Source organism: Rutidosis leptorrhynchoides, chromosome 1 (genome assembly GCF_046630445.1).
Source record: "Rutidosis leptorrhynchoides isolate AG116_Rl617_1_P2 chromosome 1, CSIRO_AGI_Rlap_v1, whole genome shotgun sequence".
NCBI classification, from domain to species: Eukaryota; Viridiplantae; Streptophyta; class Magnoliopsida; order Asterales; family Asteraceae; genus Rutidosis; species Rutidosis leptorrhynchoides.
Window position 1 is genome coordinate 728478089 of NC_092333.1, and position 27247 is coordinate 728505335.

At 37.1% G+C, this 27247-nt stretch overlaps 2 protein-coding genes across 2 annotated transcripts; both read left to right on the top strand.

Annotated features, from left to right (window-relative positions):
- Positions 1 to 1002: 1002 nt before the first annotated feature.
- LOC139855133 (uncharacterized) lies at positions 1003 to 12774 on the top strand. The gene is made up of 3 exons (XM_071844382.1): positions 1003 to 1161; positions 1236 to 2050; positions 12615 to 12774. Exons 1-3 carry the CDS (start codon positions 1003 to 1005, stop codon positions 12772 to 12774), a joined length of 1134 nt encoding a protein of 377 aa, XP_071700483.1.
- A 2209-nt stretch (positions 12775 to 14983) lies between these two features.
- LOC139855143 (uncharacterized) lies at positions 14984 to 16099 on the top strand. Its single transcript, XM_071844392.1, has one exon. The coding sequence runs from the start codon at positions 14984 to 14986 to the stop codon at positions 16097 to 16099; it is 1116 nt and encodes a 371-aa protein (XP_071700493.1).
- Positions 16100 to 27247: the final 11148 nt, after the last annotated feature.

Genomic DNA, 27247 nt, shown 5'->3' on the forward strand with positions numbered 1-27247 from the left:
AGACCGCAGTGATTGGCTATGCGCAGAAGTAGACAACCTTGTCAAAGCAAACATTCTACGCGAAGTGCGTTATCAAACATGGGTTGCCAATCCGGTGTTGGTGAAAAAGGCTGATGGTAACTGGCGAATGTGCGTTGATTTTAAAGACATTAACAAAGCATGTCCTAAAGACAATTACCCTCTCCCGGAGATAGACTGGAAGGTTGAATCTTTGTCTGGATTCAGATATAAGTGCTTTCTGGACGCATACAAAGGTTATCACCAAATTCTAATGGCTGCGGAAGACGAAGACAAAACTGCTTTTCATACGCCGCAGGGTATTTATTGTTACACAAAGATGCCTTTCGGCTTGAAGAACGCGGGCGCGACCTATCAGCGTGTAATTGACGCAGCATTCAAGCCTCAAATTGGCAGAAATCTTGAAGCGTATGTCGATGACTTGTTAATCAAAAGCAACACCGAAGAAGACATGCTCGCAGACATCCTAGAAACGTTTGCGTCTCTGCGAAGGATCAACATGAAGCTTAATCCGCTTAAATGTAGCTTTGGAGAGGAGGAAGGCAAGTTTCTAGGTCATGTGGTGACAGCGCGGGGTATCAAGGCTAATCCCAAAAAGATTGAAGCTATTGATAATTTACCATCTCCGAAATCAAAGAAAGATGTGCAGAGTCTCACTGGGAAGCTCGCAGCAATCACGCGGTTTTTGTCAAAAGCCGCAGAGCGTCAGCTACCATTCTTTAGCACTTTGAAAAACTGTTTGAAGAAAAAGGATTTTGTCTGGACTCAGGAAGCAGAATCAGCCTTTCAGGAGATGAAAAAGGTGCTTGCAGAGTTACCAACACTTACTGCGCCAGTCCCTGGGGAGACGTTAACGCTGTACCTTGCGGCATCAAAGGAAGCAATCAGTTTAGTTCTCATCGCAGACCGCGAAAAGGTAACTTATCAATTTACTTGCATTATTTATTTCGCAGAACTTTAACGCTGAGGTTTTCTCAGACACAAATGCCGGTCTACTTCGTAAGCAAGACGCTGACATCAAGCGAAGTAAATTACTCACCAATAGAGAAGTTAGTATATGCGCTTGTCCATACAGCGCGGCGTTTACGCCGATACTTTCAAGCACATCCGATTGTGGTTTTAACTGATCAGCCAATCAAACAGGTTGGTACATGATTACTTTGCGGCAATGACCGGGGTTACCGCATTGACTAACACAATCATTTTATTTCATTCAGGTACTGTACAAGCCCGAGATTTCTGGCCGAATGGCCAAGTGGGCAGTCGAATTGGGAGAACATGAAATAAACTTTTCTTCACGCAGTGCGGTTAAGGGTCAAATACTTGCTGACTACCTAGCAGAAATACCTGCGGATGTCGAAGCGTCAGCAGAACATCAAGATCCGCCCGCACCTGTTCTATCACCATGGGAATTATACACCGATGGTGCGTGTAGCGCATCTGGCGCAGGCGCAGGTGTAATTTTGACAGGTCCAGGCGGTGAGGAACATACGTACGCACTGCGGTTTAATTTTGCTGTCACAAACAATGAAGCAGAGTATGAGGCTCTGCTAGCAGGTATGCGCATCGCGCATAAGCTAAATGTTAAAATCTTGCACGCTTACGTGGATTCAAAGCTAGTATGCAATCAAGTCTGCGGAGACTTCGAAGCGCACGACATTGCTATGCAGCAATATTTATCGCTTGTTCATAATCTCGCTGACCAGTTCGAGGCTTTTCAAATCTCGCACGTAATGCGGGGGCAAAATAAGAAGGCGGATGCGCTAAGAAAACTAGCTGCCTTGGCTTTTGATCATATGGGTAAGAAAATTCTAATAGAGGAACTCAACGCAAAATCTATTGTCATGATGCCTCTAGTGGCACCGGTTGAGGAATCAAGCCCAACGTGGATGACGCCCATCATCGCTTTTTTACGGGACGGCACTTCACCCGCGGACTCCTTTGATGCGAAGAAAGTCCGCACAAAGGCACCGCTTTATGCCCTCGAGGGTGACGTCTTGTATCGAAGAAGCTATTTGGGACCGCATTTAAGGTGCGTAGGTCCGAAAGAGGTAGAGGAAGTCATACGCGAGGTGCATGAGGGTGCATGTGCCCTTCATTCGGGACACAGGTCCATTGTGTCAAAAATCATGCGGTTAGGTTATTATTGGCCTACTATGTACGCAGACACCGCGCGTATTGTCAAGCAATGCGAATCATGCCAAATACATGCACCTATCAGCAGGGCACCTGCGCATCCAATGATACCGGTCTCCTCACCATGGCCATTCTGCAAATGGGCGATCGACATAGTCGGACCATTCCCCAAAGGCCAAGGTAATATTGCCATTCATTTGCTAAATATGCTACTTACGTCATTATCTTACGCATACTCTGCACACGCAGGAAATGTCAAATTCTTAATTGTTGCAATCGATTACTTCACGAAGTGGGTCGAAGCAAAACCGCTGGCAACAATTTCGGGGAAAAGAGTGCGGAATTTTGTATGGGAAGACATTGTCTGTCGATTTGGCATACCCAATGAAATTGTTAGTGATAACGGTACACAATTTGCCGGCGATCCTTTTCGCAGTTGGTGTGCGGAGCTTAATATTAAGCAAACTTTTACTTCAGTTGCGCATCCGCAGGCGAATGGCCAGTGCGAAGTTACCAACCGAGATATAGTTGCTGGAATCAAGGCAAGGTTGGGTCATGACCGCGTTGGTTGGGTGGATGAGCTTCCAAAGGTTTTATGGGCGCATAGAACCACACCCAAAGCAAGCACTGGTGAGACTCCGTTTAGTTTGGTTTATGGGTCAGAAGCTGTTGTACCCGCAGAGATTGGGGTACCAACGTTCCGCATACAAAACTTTGATGAGCAAAATAACTCTGAAGCTCTGCGGGAAAATCTTAATCTGCTTGAAGAACGCAGACTCTCTGCGGCTGTTAACGAAGCAAATAACAAGCAGAAAATTGCAAAGTATTACAATCAGCGTGTGCGTTCACGCACTTATAAGTGCGGTGATTTGGTTTGGCGCCAGAACGATGCAAGTCATGCGGAAGATACTGGGAAACTGGGACCTCGTTGGGAGGGCCCATACAGGGTAGCAAAAGCAAGCAACACCGGGGCATACCATCTAGAGACATTAGATGGCAAACCTGTGAAACGCACTTGGCATGCGACGTTATTGAAAAAATGTTACATGTAGCTAGATGGACTTGATCACTCCAATTTGTTTAGCACATTATTTTATTTTTCATCCTTTCGGATATGTCGCAGTTGTAATCATAATTAATGCCAAATAAAAATAATTACATGCGCATACTTTCGTTGTCCATTTATATTTTTTGTATGCGATTCCTGCCTACTTAAGGGGTGTCCTCTAGCCCCCGTGCGGCAGAAGCCTGTTTGGTTACAAGGCTAGACAATAACGGCAGGCGAAGGGAATTGGTTTTCCCCTAGCCAAGCGCCACGCAGACTAGATGGCTGCAAAGTCGACTTTAAATATATAAGCATTGGTTTGCTTGTGCGTAATCGCTCTCGCATTGGTTTGCTTGAGGAACTCCTAAGCATAAAAACATTGGTCTGTTTTTAGTTGCATTTGCTTACCATACAACTAATAGTGCACCTCTAGTACATGACAAAGCAATAGCGCAGTAGCTTTTGAGTCTAAATTGTTAAAGGTAAGCTAAAATATTGGTTTATTTTACGCAGTACCATCCGCATACGCATAAGTTGTGGTTAACTGTGCGCATGCGCATGCGGTTCATAATTTGTTTTGATTCGCGATATATAAACAAGGATATCACGCATGCATAACAGACAAACATATATACACATCCAAATAAATTATTACGTAAGTAATTGTTTCACATGCCTGCCCAACATGGGACTTAGGGCTCCAAAATACATTTACAATTACCTGCCTAAGATTAGGGCTTACGGCACAAACTACTCTAGTAATCCTCCTTCAAAAACCCATCAAGCGGCATCGTCGGGTCAGCCGCAAACGCATTGATCAAAGGGATAGGGATGGACTTGATTGCCTCTTCCGCCTCCAGCAGCGCCGCGGCCGTTCCCTCCTTTAATTTCTTTTGGACAATGTCGGGGAACGGTGGAGTTAGGCCGCATGCCTGGATCACTTCCCGCACAGCCTTGTTCACCTCATGGTCCTTGACCGCATCGACATAGGCATTAAACCGGTCGGACACGGGCTCGGAGTCCATCACTTTCTGCGCAATTGCGGGGAGTGCGGTGCGCAGCTTTGTCATATCTGCCTCGGCCAGCTCGCGGTCGGTAACCGCATCGTCCCTCTCCCTCGTCACCTTTTCCAACTCCAGCCTCACTCGCTCAGTTTCCCCCTTTGCCTGATCAACCGCACCCACAAGCTCTTGATTCTTTTTTCTTTCTTGAATCAAGAAGGTCTTGGTTTCGGCCGCAGTCAATTCAACAGCTTTGCGGGCCTCCTCAGCAGCGTCCCTGTCCTTCTTGACCTGCTCTACACCCGCCTGCAGCAAACCCAACTCCACCTCTTTGCGCAGTGCAACATCGTATAGGCTGGAGGATCGACGGGCTTGGTCCGCAAACATCCCAAAGAATACCAGCCCGTTCTGGACAAAGGCGTTGAGCGCCTGGTTAAACGGCAGCACGGCCAGTTGCTCGCGGAACTCTGCTGGGAAGATTTGCTGCAAGAATGCAGATTGCTCCGCAGCATTTTCTGCGGAGGACTGGCAAAGTTGGCGGAGGTTGGCAACACGGAAGCTGCCTTGCGGAGGAGGTAATGTTGACTCAGACTCGACGGGGATCGCCTTGTCTTTGGATGTGGCAGTGGCCTGCAGCTCGGGGTTGACCCGCGGTGTTGTTGGCTGCGTCTCCTCCACATGCTCTGCAAAATACTCAGATTAGTACGCAGCTTTTTCTACGCGGTATACATGCGAAAAAATAAACGCTCACCATTAATGGGGGGAGGTAGGTCTGCGGACCGCGGCTCGATGGAAACAAAATTGTCGTTGCGCATATCCTCCAGCTGCTTAGGAGTCTTCTTCTTCTTCTTCTGAGCCTCGGACGTCCCAGCCGCCTTGCGTTTATTGCCTGACTCCGCCGGCGATTCCTCCACATGTTCGCTAGCAGCTGCCTGCTCTAGCTGTTTGTCCACATCCTGCTTGCGGAAAGAAATCCCAGCAATCTCCTCCGCGGTAAGCACCTTCTTCATCCTCATCTCTGCAAACAATAAACGCCTGCGTTAGAAAATATACAAATTTTATGTAGGTACGCGTTTATGCTATTCCTACCCTTTCCATCGGGGCCAACTATGGCCGGCCGCACATCCTCCCAAGGCCAATACGCGGAGATCTTCCCCAACCGCAGCATAACATTACCATACGAACGGTGCACCAGTTGTGCGTTGACGCACTGCTTCAACAACTTTTTCTCCTCGTCATCCAACGCTGGCATCTTGTTCACATCTTTTTCTACCTTCTCGCACCAAATAAGCGTCTGCGGGAAGCCAGTGCCTACTACGGTCTGGTCGACGAAGAAAAAAGTTTCTTTCCAACTTCCCGCATTCGATTTCGGGGTTTTTGTGAAATTTTGGCGTGCGAAGAAGGTGAACCACGATTTATGGTGGTTGGCTAAGCGGAATAGGTGGCAAAAAACCTTCACCAATGGTACTGTGTTGAGTGCAACACACCACATCTCGAATAGAACGATTTTGCCTATCGCATACGGGTGCAATTGCCCTAGCCCTACTTTGAAATGATCTAGTACGCCTAAAAAGAAGTCGGTGGGTGGAACCCTAAAATTACCATGTTTAAAAGCATGTTCGTAGATCGCCACCTTATTCTCTGGTGGCTGATGGGCTCGCTGGCTAGGCAGTGGTGGTACCGGATTGTAACCCGCAAGAGGGGGGTATTGCTTAACTAAGTGGTCGATGTTTTTCTGGCCTATGTTGGACTCTACATTCTCTACGAAAGTTTCATTAGCTTTGGTCATTTTTAGATGAATGGAGAACGACTGACCTTTAAATGACGATCGGAATATGACGGAGTTGATCGGAATTGATAGGATTTGAAGGCGAGAGCGTATTTGGGAAGCTTGACACCGGAAAAGTGAAAATGAGTGTCATTTGGGGCTATTTATAGGCAAGTTTGGGGGAGCGGGGGTTGGAATGGTGTTATCGTGGCCATACACGTGTAATGCAATCGACGGGTAGCATTTGCTGATCGCGCGTGGTGTCAGTTAAGAATGATTACAAACACGCGCGTGGTACGCACGCGCCTGCGGCATTGTTACTTTATGTCTTGTCAGCCGAATGGGCTTCTGCGATTGTGACAGGCATCGAGGCGCACGCGAGGACATTAAATGCTCGTTGTCCTTTTGTTTTCTCTTTTTCGCTTAATAGTTTGATATCATATGACTTGCGTCATATAACATCAAACTGGGGAGACTTAATGATACCGCAGCCCGCATGCGCATGTAACATACACACGGGCATGCGCTATGGTGCGTATGCGGGGTGCTCTCATGCGTCATGCGGCATGCGGATCCGTATCTGGTCCCTTTACGGCGGTTGAGCAAATATCTTTTCCATAATTATATCCGTGATTCGGGGGAGATGGTTATGGAAACGATTATCACTATCCTATGACGGTTCTAGAATTAGGGTTTGCCTATAAATACAAACCCTAATCGTCATTAGCAATATACCACGTTACGTAGCCATCTTCTACCACACATCCTACGTAACTTACATCCTCTATCATCTTCTAAAGGTTAACAGGTGAGTTCTTTATTAACTGGTACCTACAACCTTGCTTGGGGCCTTCTGATCGACGGACGTCATCGAAGGTGGACTTAATCACTTGGCCACCCCGCCGACATCATCATGTCGGCCAGGGTTATTCACGGTAGCCGGACCGGAGAGCCACGTTCTAAGATCCTTAAACCCCTCCTTTACGTTGAGCAAGCATGTTAAGACCCTTCGGTTAAAATATGCATGATCACGAAGTTTGAGTTTAAAATAATCACTTAGTGCAATATGAGTAATCTGTCAAACTCAATTAGGAGTTTCAAAAACAACACACTGTATTTGTATTTGAGGAAAAAGCGTAACTACTGAAACTCAAACTCAATTATTTGGTAAAAACTGAAGTATCAGAATTGTCCGCGATCGTGTATATATAATTTCTAAGACCACATTTTCTACAATATTTTTGGCTTCATGAACGACAAATCAATTAATTTTAAAGTAGATAATCAATCAATAATTAACTTTGGAGATGTCTTTGGATTATTTACAAAAGTACTCTAAACTCTCAATATAATCATATTTTACCCTATTTAACAGACAATTAATTTTCGTTAGAGTGATGGATGAAATTAGGACCTGAAAATGTTTTTAAGGATGAGAATTGCAGGAAATAAAACACAAGGATGAAAATGGATAAAATGAAAAAATACAGGGACGAAATGAGCAATTTTGTCCTCTATTTTTTTAAATAAAGTTAGGTATATCATTGGTCCCTAAAAGTAGCAAAGGTTAGTTCCTTTTAGTGTGTATCACGTGAGGTGTACAAGCTAACGTTAGGGAGCTATATAGCCATTGTGTGCACTTCACGTGATAAGATTAACGTTAGTGAACTAATGTCTGTTACCTGCAAGGACAAACGACACAAAATTTTCAAATATTAGTCATTAACGTCAAAAATGCTTTATGTTTAGCGATGAAATTTTAAACAAAGATTAGGAAACAATGTTGTAACTTTCTCTAAGGGGGATGATTCTCACACACACTTTTTTGATCCTCACACACCTATTTTAACCTTTTACTCTTCTAATAATACTCAATTGGTGTGTGAGGATCAAAAAAGTGTGTGTGAGAATCATCCCCCTTTGTCTAAAGATAGAGGTTTTTGTTATCTCTCCGATGTCCACCTTTCATATATATGTTTGTCGATAAGAAAATACGATAAATTTATCCTATTTATTGTTTATAGACAAAATTATGTAGTTAGTGTTCGAACGTATGGATATAAAGTTTTTTTTCCTTTTAACGGATGTCTCAAACGTTTTTATAGGATTCCCGGTTGATTTCTGACAATGTGGGTCATTAGTTAAATTCCGTTAGGTAGGACATGTGCACCTCACATGAGGATATTTCCATCCTTTTCCTTTATAATTTTTATAAAATTTTGCTCATTACCCATTACCCATATGTACTAATGGGCACTAGTTTTTTGGTCGTTTTAAACCCCCTCCCCCCAATCAATTATTGGTCAAAACTATAAGAGGACCGAAAAGAGGAAAAAAAAAAACAAATCAGTATCTAAAAAATGTGTTACTTTACACCACAAACCCTTAAATTAAGGGTATAAAGTGTAAAATTAGTATTTTATTTAAAAATCTTAATTAAACTTCACCCATATTTTCAACGGGACATATCTTTCCGCTCGCCTCGCGTTAAAACTAATGGACACTAGTTTTTTGGTCGTTTTAACCCCCCCAATCAATTATTGGTCAAAACTATAAGAGGACCGAAAAGAGGAAAAAAAAAACAAATCAGTTTCTAAAAAATGTGTTAATTTACACCACAAACCCTTAAATTAAGGGTATAAAGTGTAAAATTAGTATTTTATTTAAAAATCTTAATTAAACTTCACCCATATTTTCAACGGGACATATCTTTCCGCTCGCCTCGCGTTAAAACTAATGGGCACTAGTTTTTTGGTCGTTTTAACCCCCCCCCCCACCCACAATCAATTATTGGTCAAAACTATAAGAGGACCGAAAAGAGGAAAAAAAAACAAATCAGTTTCTAAAAAATGTGTTAATTTACACCACAAACCCTTAAATTAAGGGTATAAAGTGTAAAATTAGTATTTTATTTAAAAATCTTAATTAAACTTCACCCATATTTTCAACGGGACATATCTTTCCGCTCGCCTCGCGTTAAATTTTTTCGAACCCACCGTTCAACTCAAAAAAATCAAGCGAACACAACGGGACTAACTACACGCGAAACACACTTCTAAAAAAATGCTAAATACCTCGGACTATATTCAATACTCAACGGGACATATCTTCCCGCTCGACTCGCGATAAATTTTTTCGAACCCACCGTTCAACTCGAAAAAAAAAAATAACGAACACAACGGGACTAACTATACGCGAAATGAACACTTCTAAAAAAAATCTAAGTACGTCGGACTATATTCAATACATACACACATCTATAATAAACTCTTCTACCTAACTACATCATATCGATAATTTTGTTTCCTTTTTTTTTTTTTTTTTTACACAATCTTCCTGCCTTCAAAAACACATAAGCCATTAGGTACACTGGATACTAACTATGTGTATCTAAAAACACCCGTGGCAAAACGTTTTTATTTATGTAAATAAATAACGCTTCGTTAACTATGAAAACGCACCCCAAAGGTCTCGCGGCATCAGGCGGGCCCACTTTACTAGTTGTATAAAAAGAGAACAGAAGCTTTGTTGTATAAAGCTTTCATGTTTTTAACTTTTTAATATTCTTTATTTTTACTAAATATTTTTTTTCTCACTAACATTTCTGACTACCAATTATGTGCTAACTATTTATGATAACTAATTTTGTACTTCTTAAGAAGAAATACGATTAGATTTTATTATTCATGTAATATGTCATATCTATCTATCTATCTATACATTATTATAAAGCGCGTGATATAAATCCTACGTGTCATTTTCTCAATTAAACTGAATTAAATAATCTTACGTGTCAATTTCTCAATTAAACTATTTATTATTAAATCGAATTAAATATTAAATAATCATTATTTTTATTAAGATAAAACTAAAAGTATTAAAATAAATTAAGATATTCGACAAATATAGAATTAAGATATGCCCGTGCGTAACATATTCACAAAATAAAATACTGGATACCCGACTTTGAAAACAAATCATAGAACAAATACTGGATACCCGACATCTTGGAAACAAATCGCCGACTTTGAAATTATAGAACAATCAAGTTAATTTTTAAATAATAAATTAATTAGATAATAAAGAAGAATCAAAATGCACCTATTAACAAATCGTTGACTTGGATAAATTAACCAATCAGGGAGATTATTATTTATGAATGATATTTTATATAATATAATAATTTAGTGTTTGCACTTAAATTTAAAAACTTACATTAATATAATATTAACGGACGTGCTCATATTTATCAATTGAAGTTAAAATTATTATTTGGTAATCATTATATATATTTGGATCTATATTTGTTCATTTTCGTTTGAAATTTTGATATAATAAAATTAGTTTGTACTAAAAGCATATATAGTTAGAGATGTATATAAAATATTATTATTTTTTTGGGTAAGCAAGGAAACCCTCCTATGAACGTCTCCTCCATAGAAGGTAAAACTTCGGGTAATCAAGTCCCTCGAGCGCGAGACCTGGTACCGGGTGAATTGCGCATTATGCGCACCCTCTTGTCACACTCCCTTTTGAACAATTTGGCATAGCCAAGGATTGAACCCGGGTGGTGTGCTTCATTGGGCAACTCGGTGGCCACTCAGGCAAGCCTGAGTGGTTATATTAAATATTATTAACAATCTATTTAAAAAAAAACTTTTTAGGGGCTCATGTGTTTTATCTATTATTTGTCAATTGAAGTTAAAATGGATCCAAAAAACGGGCTCATAATCTATGTGTTAGTATTCAATACTAATGTTTTCGATACAAATGTTATCAGTAATGAAAGGTTTTTTCATTGTAACTGTATTAGATATTTGATAAGTATCAATACTAATGTTATCGAATATTAATTTATACAATTTTCGTGCAACGCACGGGCTCATAAAACTAGTTATATATAATACATGGTATATATTAGTGGTTTAATAAGATATTATTTTTTAGTTATGTTAACTAAGATTAAAATACTAATGAAAATATATACTTTTGTGACAATCGTTAATATGCATAATGTAATTATTACTCTTATAATACTAAAACCCCAACAGCTTTTCAAAATCTTACAATTCAACCCCCCAAAAAATCAAACTACACACAACTCTACACCCTAAAATAGGGGTTAAAACATAAAATTATTAATTTGTTAAAAAAAACTTAAAAAAATACCACCCAAATTTTTAACGGGATATATCTTTCCGCTCGCTTCGAGTTTAATTTTTACGAATTCACTGTTCAACTCAAAATAATTTTACGAACACAACGCAACTAGCTACGCATAAAACGGACTGTTTTTAAAAAACGATATATATTCCGGGATATATTTTATACATTTACAAAAAGGTCTAATAAACAACCAAAACTAATCAAATCATATCGATGGTTCTGTTCCCTTTTTTATGTGATTTTTCTGGCGCTGAAAACGTATATCCATTAGGTATACTAGGTACTAGTCACGTGTTTTCAACCATATCCGTAACAACGCGTTCTTAATTTCGTAAATACATTACGCTATGTTAAATATGAATATGTAACCCGAAAGGACCCGCCGCATCACGCGGGTGGTATTTTTCTAGTTATAACTATTTAAATAAGGTTTATATTTTTAATAAAATTTATTGTTGTAAACCATATTTTGGAGTAAAGCACATGTGACAAAATTCAGAATATTTAACATTATGAGGGCGTGGGGTTAAATATCGGGTATTTTAGAGCAAAAAATTTGACTTTATTGGAAAAATGGTGGTGGAGATATTAAAATGAAAAAGATGCGTTTTGGATAAAAATAATTTTGAGTATTTTTGGGCGGGACGGGGGATTTGGGTCCTTTACCCTTGAATCAACAATCAAGAAAAAAATCGATTTGGGACGCTATTCGACATATTGGTTAGGAGATTGAAAACCTTAACATAAACTTTGTCAATTCATTTGTAAAAAATCTAAATAGTGGGGACTCCACTATGTTTTGGCTTGAAATTGGGTTGACGAATAATTTATTTGTAAGAAATTCGGAAGACTTTTCAGATTGGAACAAGATAAAAACGTGTTGGTCATAGACCAGCTTAAAAAAATTGGATCTTCATGGTATACCTCCTGAAAATGGGCCCGAATACCAACTGGAAGAACAAGTGTCGAACTTGAGAATCTGCAACAACTATTGAGTACGTTCCAATTCGGGGATAGTGAAAGGGATAGCTGGAAATGGCAACACCAAAGTAATGGTATATTCTCTACTAAAATCCTTGCACCACTCATTGACAATCAATTATTGCAGAATGTTTCAACAAACATAAAATATGTGTGCAACAATTTCATCCCACAAAAGTTAGGAATTTTCGTATGGCGAGCACGTTTGAGAAGACTCCCTGTTAAAACGGAACTTGACAAGCGGGGTATTGGTTAGGACTCCATCTGATTCCCGGTATGTGACACGTATATTGAGACAGTAGAACATACTCTTCTTCATTGTTCGTTTGAAAATGATCTTTGGACATGGGTTTTTCGTTGGTGGGACGATTAAGAACACTTCGTATCAAAATCTGGAGGAAATGTTCCAAGGAATCAAAAGAAATAACCGGCCGAATTCTTATTCGAAAATGTGGCAAAAAATAGAATGGATTTGTGGCTATTTCATATGGCGAAACAGGAATGTTCGGGTGTTTCAAAAGAAAAAATGGAACGGTCCGACGGTGTTAAACGATTTGCAAATCAAAGCTTATGATTGGATAACTTACCACTCGAGAAATCGTTCTATAGACTGGAATCAATGGTTGCTAAACCCCAAATCTTTCGATGATCATGGATAGCCTAAATTGAACTGGTCGCTAGTATTTCGAGTTATTGTTGTTTCATGTCGTTCTATACATTTTTAGCATGTTAGATAGAAAGTCTAGTTCATGTGTTATATATATATATATATATATATATATATATATATATATATATATATATATATATATATATATATATATATATATATATATATGAAACACTTTTTGGGGGAAGTAATTTTTTCGTAAGATCACATGAAAATATGAACATTTAAAAAAGACACTTTGTGATGAATGTTATTATTTTGGCGGTAAAACGCTCGAAGAAAAAAAAATGAAAACATTCAATGCATTGAATGTTTTGATTCTGAGTTTTTTTCTAAGGGGTTAGAAATTATGGTTTAGCTATTAGGGTTTAGAAATTAGGATTTTGGGTTTAGAAATTAGGGTTTAGGGTTTAGAAATTAGGGTTTAGATTGAATATTTTAACACGAACGGTTTAGAGTTTAGAGTTTAAGGTTTAGGGTTTTGAGTTTAGGGACTAAACCCAAAACACTAAACCTTAAACTCTAAATCGGACTAAATTTCAAAAAAAGCACTTCACACAAGATGAAAACAAAACGATGCAAATAAACTCAGAATCAAAACATTCAATGCATTGAATGTTTTCATTCTCTTCTTCGAGCGTTTTACCGCCAAAATAATAACATTCATTACAAAGTGTCTTTTTTAAATGTTCATATTTCACCTAAACTTGATGTCTGAAAAAAATTCGAAAAAAACGAAAAAAATTTACTTCCCCTCCCAAAAAATACTTCCTTCTTGATTATGACTATATATATATATATATATATATATATATATATATATATATATATATATATATATATATATATATATATATATATATATATATATATATATCCATGGCATGGCTCACATGCCCACTGTACTTTACAAATGTGATATATCAACACATATATTTGGCTTTTAGACCACTCGAAATCATAACACACTTACTTCTCAAGACTGACCCTCACATCAACAAAACATCAGCACTTTCATCTCATAACTAACCCAAGACATTTTGTTAATATCCATGATATACCCATCACACACCTCCTAACATCCACTAAATTAATTAATTATTTACAAGTACAAGTAACAATGCCAAATGTACAAGAAATATATGCTATCAATCCCGTCTTCAGTTTTGCGTAACAATGACGAAATAAAGTGCGGGTCGATGAAGACGTGCCATGACATAGTTGCCAGTAACAACTAAGTGTGAGCAAAAAATCGCATTAACCGAACCGTAACCATATTAACCGACATAACCGCACCAAATTAGCCAAACCAAATGGATAACCGCGGGTTTGGTTAACACTTTTAAATTAACAACACTTTGTGGGTCAGTTATGAAAATAATAGGTACCCGCACCGAATTAACCGCACCCGCATCGTTTAGTGTTTTATACATGATCATTTTTATGAAAGATCGTCAACTTGTTAAAATATTAAACCTTGTAGATCAATGTGTAACATTATTTTTGACTTTTTTAAGTTGAGAAAAGTTAAGCACACATAAATTATACCAAAGGTAAACACAACAATGAAAGACACTTTGATCTATGACTCTCGGATGGAGGAAGAATGAAGTTTGAAGGAAAGTTTATTATTAAGAACTTTACGTGAATTTATGTTTTGTATAATTATTTATGGTCTTTTGCACCAATTTGGAGCGTAAAAACGACATTGATCTACTTTTATTTTCGATTAGAAATATAAGACAATGATCTAGTCTCATTTTAAAATGTTATTTATATAGTATAGAATTTTTTTTATTAATTTAATTTTTTTTTCCGTAAATAGTTAACCAAATTAACTGTTTTATAATTAATTATTAACCAATTTAACCATATTAACCAACCACTTTTAACCGCACCCAATAGTTTAAAAACTAGTTAACCGCAATAATAGTTATGAGTGTGGTTTTGACCTGAAACTGCCCTAACCCGTACCATGCTCACCCCTACTAACAACCGTTGAGAGTGGTCTTGAAAAAAAATAATATTTAACGTTGAAATATTTAAGGAAAAAACCTGAAAAAGTTAAAATGGGAGGAAGATATACGGAATAAGAAATAAGAAAGAAACATATACTCCATTGTCCCATAAATCATGCGATAACACAAGTCAAACATACCATCACATCACAGAGACGCTGACAGATAAGAAACAAAACAATGGAGCCAGGTATGTTGATGGCAGGAGCTGAAGCCCAGCGGTGGGTAGGTATTGCCGAGAAGCGCTTGACAACACACGACCTATTCGGATCCAAAACATTCGCAATCCGAGCCCGAGAATCGGACCCGAGACTGGAAGCAGCTAACCAAATACTAGCAATCACCGACACACTGTTAGTCGCCGAACAAGTAGTCATTGTAAACAACCGAATTGTGCAACCGAATCTGTACGGTATCCTTCAACTAAACCGGTTCGATCAAAACACCAACGCCATCACTTTACAATACCACCGATTAGCCGTCGTTTTAAACCCTAACAATAACCACTTTCCCTATTCCGATCAAGCCTTTAACCTTGTTAATACTGCTTGGACCGTTTTATCAAATCCTATTCGTAAATCTATTTACGATTCCGACCTAGGTTTTACGCCACATTACCAACACCAACCCAATTTCTTCTCTCTTAATCATCACCAATCATCCGACCCCAATCAATTTCAACACCATACCACTTTGTCTCCGTTGCAGATTAATCTCAACAATGTTAATATAAGGGAACCAGAACCTCATGCTGATGTTGAACCTGAACCTGAACTTGAACCTGAGCCAGAGCCAGAGCCAGAGCCAGAACCAGAATCAGAACATGAAACCGAAACTGAAACAGAGATAGCTGAGGAGGGTGTGGATGTGGGTACGGACGATTCGCCTACATTTTGGACTACATGTCCTTATTGTTTCTATATGTACGAGCATCATAGGGTTTATGTGAATTGTACTCTTCGTTGTGACAACTGCAAACGGGAGTATCAAGCATTGAGAATAACATCTCCACCTCCCATCGTCCAAGGTCAGGAAGAGGAAGCCTATTTCTGCTCTTGGGGGTACTTTCCAATAGGGGTTTCGATGTCGCATCTGCAGAAAAGGAATGATTCGAATTGGATGCCTTTTTCAACCTTTTGTGATGTATCAAGCAATGTTAAGGAGCATAAGGGGCCCCACAAGGGTGTTTTCGTGAATAAAAATTTGGGGCCACCTATTTATATTGATGATGAAACTGATGATATATTTGTTGGAGTTTCTGAGCCTAGCGATGACGATTCAGATACTGAATGGTGAAATGTCCCGTTCTTATTGATTAAAAACGTTCAATATTAATTGATTTCGTTGCGAGGTTTTGACCTCTATATGAGACATTTTTTTAAAGACTGCATTCATTTTAAAACAAACCATAACCTTTATTTCATCAATAAAGGTTTAAAAAGCTTTACGTAGATTATCAAATAATGATAATCTAAAATATCCTGTTTACACACGACCATTACATAATAGTTTATAATACAAATATGTTACAACAAAATAAGTTTCTTGAATGCAGTTTTTACACAATATCATACAAGCATGGACTCCAAATCTCGTCCTTATTTAAGTATGAGACAGCGGAAGCTCTTAATAATCACCTGAGAATAAACATGCTTAAAACGTCAACAAAAATGTTGGTGAGTTATAGGTTTAACCTATATATATCAAATCATAATAATAGACCACAAGATTTCATATTTCAATACACATCCCATACATAGAGATAAAAATCATTCATATGGTGAACACCTGGTAACCGACATTAACAAGATGCATATATAAAAATATCCCCATCATTCCGGGACACCCTTCAGATATGATATAAATTTCAAAGTACTAAAGCATCCGGTACTTTGGATGGGGTTTGTTAGGCCCGATAGATCTATCTTTAGAGTTCGCGTCAATTAGGGTGTCTGTTCCCTAATTCTTAGATTACCAGACTTAATTAAAAAGGGCATATTCGATTAGATAATCCAACCATAGAATGTAGTTTCGATTACTTGTGTCTATTTCGTAAAACATTTATAAAAGCAGCGCATGTATTCTCAGTCCCAAAAATATATATTGCAAAAGCATTTAAAAAGGGATTAATGAAACTCACTTTCACAGATTTTTACTTCGTCGGGAAGTAAGACTTGGCCACTGGTTGATTCACAAACCTATAACAATATATACATATATATCAAAGTATGTTCAAAATATATTTACAACACTTTTAATATATTTTGATGTTTTAAGTTTATTAATTCAGCTGTCCTCGTTAGTAACCTACAACTAGTTGTCCACAGTTAGATGTACAGAAATAAATTGATAAATATTATCTTGAATCAATCCACGACCCAGTGTATACGTATCTCAGTATTGATCACAACTCAAACTATATATATTTTGGAATCAACCTCAACCCTGTATAGCTAACTCCAACATTCACATATAGAGTGTCTATGGTTGTTCCGAAATATATATAGATGTGTCGACATGATAGGTCGAAACATTGTATACGTGTCTATGGTATCTCAAGATTACATAATATACAATACAAGTTGATTAAGTTATGGTTGGAATAGATTTGTTACCAATTTTCACGTAGCTAAAATGAGAAAAATTATCCAATCTTGTTTTACCCATAACTTCTTCATTTTAAATCCGTTTTGAGTGAATCAAATTGCTATGGTTTCATATTGAACTCTATTTTATGAATCAAAACAGAAAAAGTATAGGTTTATAGTCGGAAAAATAAGTTACAAGTCGTCTTTGTAAAGGTAGTCATTTCAGTCGAAAGAACGACGTCTAGATGACCATTTTAGAAAACATACTTCCACTTTGAGTTTAACCATAATTTTTGGATATAGTTTCATGTTCATAATAAAAATCATTTTCTCAGAATAACAACTTTTAAATCAAAGTTTATCATAGTTTTTAATTAACTAACCCAAAACAGCCCGCGGTGTTACTATGACGGCGTAAATCCGGTTTTACGATGTTTTTCGTGTTTCCAGGTTTTAGATCATTAAGTTAGCATATCATATAGATATAGAACATGTGTTTAGTTGATTTTAAAAGTCAAGTTAAAAGGATTAACTTTTGTTTGCGAACAAGTTTAGAATTAACTAAACTATGTTCTAGTGATTACAAGTTTAAACCTTCGAATAAGATAGCTTTATATGTATGAATCGAATGATGTTATGAACATCATTACTACCTTAAGTTCCTTGGATAAACCTACTGGAAAAGAGAAAAATGGATCTAGCTTCAACGGATCCTTGGATGGCTCGAAGTTCTTGAAGCAGAATCATGACACGAAAACAAGTTCAAGTAAGATCATCACTTGAAATAAGATTGTTATAGTTATAGAAATTGAACCAAAGTTTGAATATGATTATTACCTTGTATTAGAATGATAACCTACTGTAAGAAACAAAGATTTCTTGTGGTTGGATGATCACCTTACAAGATTGGAAGTGAGCTAGCAAACTTGAAAGTATTCTTGATTTTATGAAACTAGAACTTGTAGAATTTATGAAGAACACTTAGAACTTGAAGATAGAACTTGAGAGAGATCAATTAGATGAAGAAAATTGAAGAATGAAAGTGTTTGTAGGTGTTTTTGGTCGTTGGTGTATGGATTAGATATAAAGGATATGTAATTTTGTTTTCATGTAAATAAGTCATGAATGATTACTCATATTTTTGTTATTTTATGAGATATTTCATGCTAGTTGCCAAATGATGGTTCTCACATGTGTTAGGTGACTCACATGGGCTGCTAAGAGCTGATCATTGGAGTGTATATACTAATAGTACATACATCTAAAAGCTGTGTATTGTACGAGTACGAATACGGGTGCATACGAGTAGAATTGTTGATGAAACTGAACGAGGATGTAATTGTAAGCATTTTTGTTAAGTAGAAGTATTTTGATAAGTGTATTGAAGTCTTTCAAAAGTGTATAAATACATATTAAAACACTACATGTATATACATTTTAACTGAGTCGTTAAGTCATCGTTAGTCGTTACATGTAAGTGTTGTTTTGAAACCTTTAGGTTAACGATCTTGTTAAATGTTGTTAACCCAATGTTTATAATATCAAATGAGATTTTAAATTATTATATTATCATGATATTATCATGTATGAATATCTCTTAATATGGTATATATACATTAAATGTCTTTACAACGATAATCGTTACATATATGTCTCGTTTAAAAATCATTAAGTTAGTAATCTTGTTTTTACATATGTAGTTCATTGTTAATATACTTAATGATATGTTTACTTATCATAGTATCATGTTAACTATATATATATCCATATATATGTCATCATATAGTTTTTACAAGTTTTAACGTTCGTGAATCACCGGTCAACTTGGGTGGTCAATTGTCTATATGAAACATATTTCAATTAATCAAGTCTTAACAAGTTTGATTGCTTAACATGTTGGAAACATTTAATCATGTAAATATCAATCTCAATTAATATATATATACATGGAAAAGTTCGGGTCACTACAGTACCTACCCGTTAAATAAATTTCGTCCCGAAATTTTAAGCTGTTGATGGTGTTGACGAATCTTCTTGAAATAGATGCGGGTATTTCTTCTTCATCTGATCTTCACGCTCCCAGGTGAACTCGGGTCCTCTACGAGCATTCCATCAAATCTTAACAATTGGTATCTTGTTTTGCTTAAGTCTTTTAACCTCACGATCCATTATTTCGACGGGTTCTTCGATGAATTGAAGTTTTTCGTTGATTTGGATTTCATCTAACGGAATAGTGAGATCTTCTTTAGCAAAACATTTCTTCAAATTCGAGACGTGGAAAGTGTTATGTACAGCCGCGAGTTGTTGAGGTAACTCAAGTCGGTAAGCTACTGGTCCGACACGATCAATAATCTTGAATGGTCCAATATACCTTGGATTTAATTTCCCTCGTTTACCAAATCGAACAACGCCTTTCCAAGGTGCAACTTTAAGCATGACCATCTCTCCAATTTCAAATTCTATATCTTTTCTTTTAATGTCAGCGTAGCTCTTTTGTCGACTTTGGGCGGTTTTCAACCGTTGTTGAATTTGGATGATCTTCTCGGTAGTTTCTTGTATAATCTCCGGACCCGTAATCTGTCTATCCCCCACTTCACTCCAACAAATCGGAGACCTGCACTTTCTACCATAAAGTGCTTCAAACGGTGCCATCTCAATGCTTGAATGGTAGCTGTTGTTGTAGGAAAATTCTGCTAACGGTAGATGTCGATCCCAACTGTTTCCGAAATCAATAACACATGCTCGTAGCATGTCTTCAAGCGTTTGTATCGTCCTTTCGCTCTGCTCATCAGTTTGTGGATGATAGGCAGTACTCATGTCTAGACGAGTTCCTAATGCTTGCTGTAATGTCTGCCAGAATCTTGAAATAAATTTGCCATCCCTATCAGAGATAATAGAGATTGGTATTCCATGTCTGGAGACGACTTCCTTCAAATACAGTCGTGCTAACTTCTCCATCTTGTCATCTTCTCTTATTGGCAGGAAGTGTGCTGATTTGGTGAGACGATCAACTATTACCCAAATAGTATCAAAACCACTTGCAGTCCTTGGCAATTTAGTGATGAAATCCATGGTAATGTTTTCCCATTTCCATTCCGGGATTTCGGGTTGTTGAAGTAGACCTGATGGTTTCTGATGCTCAGCTTTGACCTTAGAACACGTCAAACATTCTCCTACATATTTAGCAACATCAGCTTTCATACCCGGCCACCAAAAATGTTTCTTGAGATCCTTGTACATCTTCCCCGTTCCAGGATGTATTGAGTATCTGGTTTTATGAGCTTCTCTAAGTACCATTTCTCTCATATCTCCAAATTTTGGTACCCAAATCCTTTCAGCCCTATACCGGGTTCCGTCTTCCCGAATATTAAGATGCTTCTCCGATCCTTTGGGTATTTCATCCTTTGTCTCCTTTATTTGAGTAGTAAGGTTATTATGAATCATTATATTCATAGATTTTACTCGAATGGGTTCTCTATCCTTCCTGCTCAAGGCATCGGCTACCACATTTGCCTTCCCCGGGTGGTAACTAATCTCAAAGTCGTAATCATTCAACAATTCAATCCACCTACGCTGCCTCATATTCAGTTGTTTCTGATTAAATATGTGTTGAAGACTTTTGTGGTCGGTATATATAATACTTTTGACCCCATATAAGTAGTGCCTCCAAGTCTTTAATGCAAAAACAACCGCGCCTAATTCCAAATCATGCGTCGTATAATTTTGTTCGTGAATCTTCAATTGTCTAGACGCATAAGCAATCACCTTCGTTCGTTGCATTAATACACAACCGAGACCTTACTTTGATGCGTCACAATAAATCACAAAATCCTCATTCCCTTCAGGCAATGACAATATAGGTGCCGTAGTTAGCTTTTTCTTCAATAACTGAAACGCTTTCTCTTGTTCATCATTCCATTCAAATTTCTTCCCTTTATGCGTTAATGCAGTCAAGGGTTTTGCTATTCTGGAAAAATCTTGGATGAACCTTCTGTAGTAACCAGCTAGTCCTAAAAACTGGCGTATGTGTTTCGGAGTTTTCGGGGTTTTCCACTTTTCAACAGTTTCTATCTTTGCCGGATTCACCTTAATACCTTCTTTGTTCACTATGTGACCTAGGAATTGAACTTCTTCCAACCAAAATGCACACTTTGAAAACTTAGCATACAATTCTTCCTTCCTCAATACTTCTAACACCTTTCTCAAATGTTCACCGTGTTCTTGGTCATTCTTTGAGTAAATAAGTATGTCATCAATGAAAACAATGACAAACTTGTCATGGTATGGTCCACACACTCGGTTCATAAGGTCCATGAACACAGCTGGTGCATTAGTTAAACCAAACGGCATGACCATAAACTCGTAATGACCGTAACGTGTTCTGAAAGCAGTCTTTGGAATATCATCTTCTTTCACCCGCATTTGATGATACCCGGAACGTAAGTCAATCTTTGAATAAACAGACGATGAAATGTCCCGTTCTTATTGATTAAAAACGTTCCATATTAATTGATTTCGTTGCGAGGTTTTGACCTCTATATGAGACGTTTTTCAAAGACTGCATTCATTTTTAAACAAACCATAACCTTTATTTCATCAATAAAGGTTTAAAAAGCTTTACGAAGATTATCAAATAATGATAATCTAAAATATCCTATTTACACACGACCATTACATAATGGTTTACAATACAAATATGTTACAACAAAATAAGTTTCTTGAATGCAGTTTTTACACAATATCATACAAGCATGGACTCCAAATCTTGTCCTTATTTAAGTATGCGACAGCGGAAGCTCTTAATAATCACCTGAGAATAAACATGCTTAAAACGTCAACAAAAATGTTGGTGAGTTATAGGTTTAACCTATATATATCAAATCGTAACAATAGACCACAAGATTTCATATTTCAATACACATCCCATACATAGAGATAAAAATCATTCATATGGTGAACACCTGGTAACCGACAATAACAAGATGCATATATAAGAATATCCCCATCATTCCGGGACACCCTTCGGATATGATATAAATTTCGAAGTACTAAAGCATCCGGTACTTTGGATGGGGTTTGTTAGGCCCAATAGATCTATCTTTAGGATTCGCGTCAATTAGGGTGTCTGTTCCCTAATTCTTAGATTACCAGACTTAATAAAAAGGGGCATATTCGATTTCGATAATTCAACCATAGAATGTAGTTTCACGTACTTGTGTCTATTTTGTAAATCATTTATAAAACCTGCATGTATTCTCATCCCAAAAATATTAGATTTTAAAAGTGGGACTATAACTCACTTTCACAGATTTTTACTTCGTCGGGAAGTAAGACTTGGCCACTGTTGATTCACGAACCTATAACAATATGTACATATATATTAAAGTATGTTCAAAATATATTTACAACACTTTTAATATATTTTGATGTTTTAAGTTTATTAAGTCAGCTGTCCTCGTTAGTAACCTATAACTAGTTGTCCACAGTTAGATGTACAGAAATAAATCGATAAATATTATCTTGAATCAATCCACGACCCAGTGTATACGTATCTCAGTATTGATCACAACTCAAACTATATATATTTTGGAATCAACCTCAACCCTGTATAGCTAACTCCAACATTCACATATAGAGTGTCTATGGTTGTTCCGAAATATATATAGATGTGTCGACATGATAGGTCGAAACATTGTATACGTGTCTATGGTATCTCAAGATTACATAATATACAATACAAGTTGATTAAGTTATGGTTGGAATAGATTTGTTACCAATTTTCACATAGCTAAAATGAGAAAAATTATCCAATCTTGTTTTACCCATAACTTCTTCATTTTAAATCCGTTTTGAGTGAATCAAATTGCTATGGTTTCATATTGAACTCTATTTTATGAATCTAAACAAAAAAAGTATAGGTTTCTAGTCGGAAAAATAAGTTACAAGTCGTTTTTGTAAAGGTAGTCATTTCAGTCGAAAGAACGACGTCTAGATGACCATTTTAGAAAACATACTTCCACTTTGAGTTTAACCATAATTTTTGGATATAGTTTCATGTTCATAATAAAAATCATTTTCTCAGAATAACAACTTTTAAATCAAAGTTTATCATAGTTTTTAATTAACTAACCCAAAACAGCCCGCGGTGTTACTACGACGGCGTAAATCCGGTTTTACGGTGTTTTTCGTGTTTCCAGGTTTTAAATCATTAAGTTAGCATATCATATAGATATAGAACATGTGTTTAGTTGATTTTAAAAGTCTAGTTAGAAGGATTAACTTTTGTTTGCGAACAAGTTTAGAATTAACTAAACTATGTTCTAGTGATTACAAGTTTAAACCTTCGAATAAGATAGCTTTATATGTATGAATCGAATGATGTTATGAACATCATTACTGCCTTAAGTTCCTTGGATGAACCTACTGGAAAAGAGAAAAATGGATCTAGCTTCAATGAATCCTTGGATGGCTCAAAGTTCTTGAAGCAAAATCATGACACGAAAACAAGTTCAAGTAAGATCATCACTTGAAATAAGATTGTTATAGTTATAGAAATTGAACCAAAGTTTGAATATGATTATTACCTTGTATTAGAATGATAACCTACTGTAAGAAACAAAGATTTCTTGAGGTTGGATGATCACCTTACAAGATTGGAAGTGAGCTAGCAAACTTGAAAGTATTCTTGATTTTATGAAACTAGAACTTTTGGAATTTATGAAGAACACTTAGAACTTGAAGATAGAACTTGAGAGAGTTCAATTAGATGAAGAAAATTGAAGAATGAAAGTGTTTGTAGGTGTTTTTGGTCGTTGGTGTATGGATTAGATATAAAGGATATGTAATTTTGTTTTCATGTAAATAAGTCATGAATGGTTACTCATATTTTTGTAATCTTATGAGATATTTCATGCTAGTTGCCAAATGATGGTTCCCACATGTGTTAGGTGACTCACATGGGCTGCTAAGAGCTGATCATTGGAGTGTATATACCAATAGTACATACATCTAAAAGCTGTGTATTGTACGAGTATGAATACGGGTGCATACGAGTAGAATTGTTGATGAAACTGAACGAGAATGTAATTGTAAGCATTTTTGTTAAGTTGAAGTATTTTGATAAGTGTATTGAAGTCTTTCAAAAGTGTATAAATACATATTAAAACACTACATGTATATACATTTTAACTGAGTCGTTAAGTCATCGTTAGTCGTTGCATGTAAGTGTTGTTTTGAAACCTTTAGGTTAACGATCCTGTTAAATATTGTTAACCCAATGTTTATAATAACAAAAGAGATTTTAAATTATTATATTATCATGATATTATGATGTACGAATATCTCTTAATATGATATATATACATTAAATGTCGTTACAACGATAAACGTTACATATATGTCTCGTTTCAAAATCATTAAGTTAGTAGTCTTGTTTTTACATATGTAGTTCATTGTTAATATAATTAATGATATGTTTACTTATCATAATATCATGTTAACTATATATATAACCATATATATGTCATCATATAGTTTTTTTACAAGTTTTAACGTTCGTGAATCACCGGTCAACTTGGGTGGTCAATTGTCTATATGAAACCTATTTCAATTAATCAAGTCTTAACAAGTTTGATTGCTTAACATGTTGGAAACATTTAATCATGTAAACATCAATCTCAATTAATATATATAAACATGGAAAAGTTCGGGTCACTACAGTACCTACCCGTTAAATAAATTTCGTCCCGAAATTTTAAGCTGTTGAAGGTGTTGACGAATCTTCTGGAAATAGATGCGGGTATTTCTTCTTCATCTGATCTTCACGCTCCCAGGTGAACTCGGGTCCTCTACGAGCATTCCATCGAACCTTAACAATTGGTATCTTGTTTTGCTTAAGTCTTTTAACCTCACGATCCATTATTTCGACGGGTTCTTCGATGAATTGGAGTTTTTCGTTGATTTGGATTTCATCTAACGGAATAGTGAGATCTTCTTTAGCAAAACATTTCTTCAAATTAGAGACGTGGAAAGTGTTATGTACAGCCGCGAGTTGTTGAGGTAACTCAAGTCGGTAAGCTACTGGTCCGACACGATCAATAATCTTGAATGGTCCAATATACCTTGGATTTAATTTCCCTCGTTTACCAAATCGAACAACACCTTTCCAAGGTGAAACTTTAAGCATGACCATCTCTCCAATTTCAAATTCTATATCTTTTCTTTTAATGTCAGCGTAGCTCTTTTGTCGACTTTGGGCGGTTTTCAACCGTTGTTGAATTTGGATGATCTTCTCGGTAGTTTCTTGTATAATCTCCGGACCCGTAATCTGTCTATCCCCCACCTCACTCCAACAAATCGGAGACCTGCACTTTCTACCATAAAGTGCTTCAAACGGCGCCATCTCAATGCTTGAATGGTAGCTGTTGTTGTAGGAAAATTCTGCTAACGGTAGATGTCGATCCCAACTGTTTCCGAAATCAATAACACATGCTCGTAGCATGTCTTCAAGCGTTTGTATCGTCCTTTCGCTCTGCCCATCAGTTTGTGGATGATAGGCAGTACTCATGTCTAGACGAGTTCCTAATGCTTGCTGTAATGTCTGCCAGAATCTTGAAATAAATCTGCCATCCCTATCAGAGATAATAGAGATTGGTATTCCATGTCTGGAGACGACTTCCTTCAAATACAGTCGTGCTAACTTCTCCATCTTGTCATCTTCTCTTATTGGTAGGAAGTGTGCTGATTTGGTGAGACGATCAACTATTACCCAAATAGTATCAAAACCACTTGCAGTCCTTGGCAATTTAGTGATGAAATCCATGGTAATGTTTTCCCATTTCCATTCCGGGATTTCGGGTTGTTGAAGTAGACCTGATGGTTTCTGATGCTCAGCTTTGACCTTAGAACACGTCAAACATTCTCCTACGTATTTAGCAACATCGGCTTTCAAACCCGGCCACCAAAAATGTTTCTTGAGATCCTTGTACATCTTCCCCGCTCCAGGATGTATTGAGTATCTGGTTTTATGAGCTTCTCTAAGTACCATTTCTCTCATATCTCCAAATTTTGGTACCCAAATCCTTTCAGCCCTATACCGGGTTCCGTCTTCCCGAATATTAAGATGCTTCTCCGATCCTTTGGGTATTTCATCCTTTAAATTTCCCTCTTTTAAAACTCCTTGTTGCGCCTCCTTTATTTGAGTAGTAATGTTATTATGAATCATTATATTCATAGATTTTACTCGAATGGGTTCTCTATCCTTCCTGCTCAAGGCATCGGCTACCACATTTGCCTTCCCCGGGTGGTAACGAATCTCAAAATCGTAATCATTCAATAATTCAATCCACCTACGCTGCCTCATATTCAGTTGTTTCTGATTAAATATGTGTTGAAGACTTTTGTGGTCGGTATATATAATACTTTTGACCCCATATAAGTAGTGCCTCCAAGTCTTTAATGCAAAAACAACCGCTCCTAATTCCAAATCATGCGTCGTATAATTTTGTTCGTGAATCTTCAATTGTCTAGACGCATAAGCAATCACCTTCGTTCGTTGCATTAATACACAACCGAGACCTTGCTTTGATGCGTCACAATAAATCACAAAATCATCATTCCCTTCAGGCAATGACAATATAGGTGCCGTAGTTAGCTTTTTCTTCAATAACTGAAACGCTTTCTCTTGTTCATCATTCCATTCAAATTTCTTCCCTTTATGCGTTAATGCAGTCAAGGGTTTTGCTATTCTGGAAAAGTCTTGGATGAACCTTCTGTAGTAACCAGCTAGTCCTAAAAACTGGCGTATGTGTTTCGGAGTTTTTGGGGTTTCCCACTTTTCAACAGTTTCTATCTTTGC

What these genes read in the sequence shown, in the direction of transcription:
- LOC139855133 (XM_071844382.1), top strand. Translation starts at nt 1,003, where the DNA reads ATGCCGGTCTACTTCGTAAGCAAGACGCTGACATCAAGCGAAGTAAAT. An exon ending in CTGATCAGCCAATCAAACAG is followed by an intron (nt 1,162 to 1,235) that starts GTTGGTACATGA and finishes TATTTCATTCAG; the next exon opens with GTACTGTACAAGCCCGAGAT. An exon ending in TATTTGGGACCGCATTTAAG is followed by an intron (nt 2,051 to 12,614) that starts GTGCGTAGGTCC and finishes ATGGCGAAACAG; the next exon opens with GAATGTTCGGGTGTTTCAAA.
- LOC139855143 (XM_071844392.1), top strand. Translation starts at nt 14,984, where the DNA reads ATGGAGCCAGGTATGTTGATGGCAGGAGCTGAAGCCCAGCGGTGGGTA.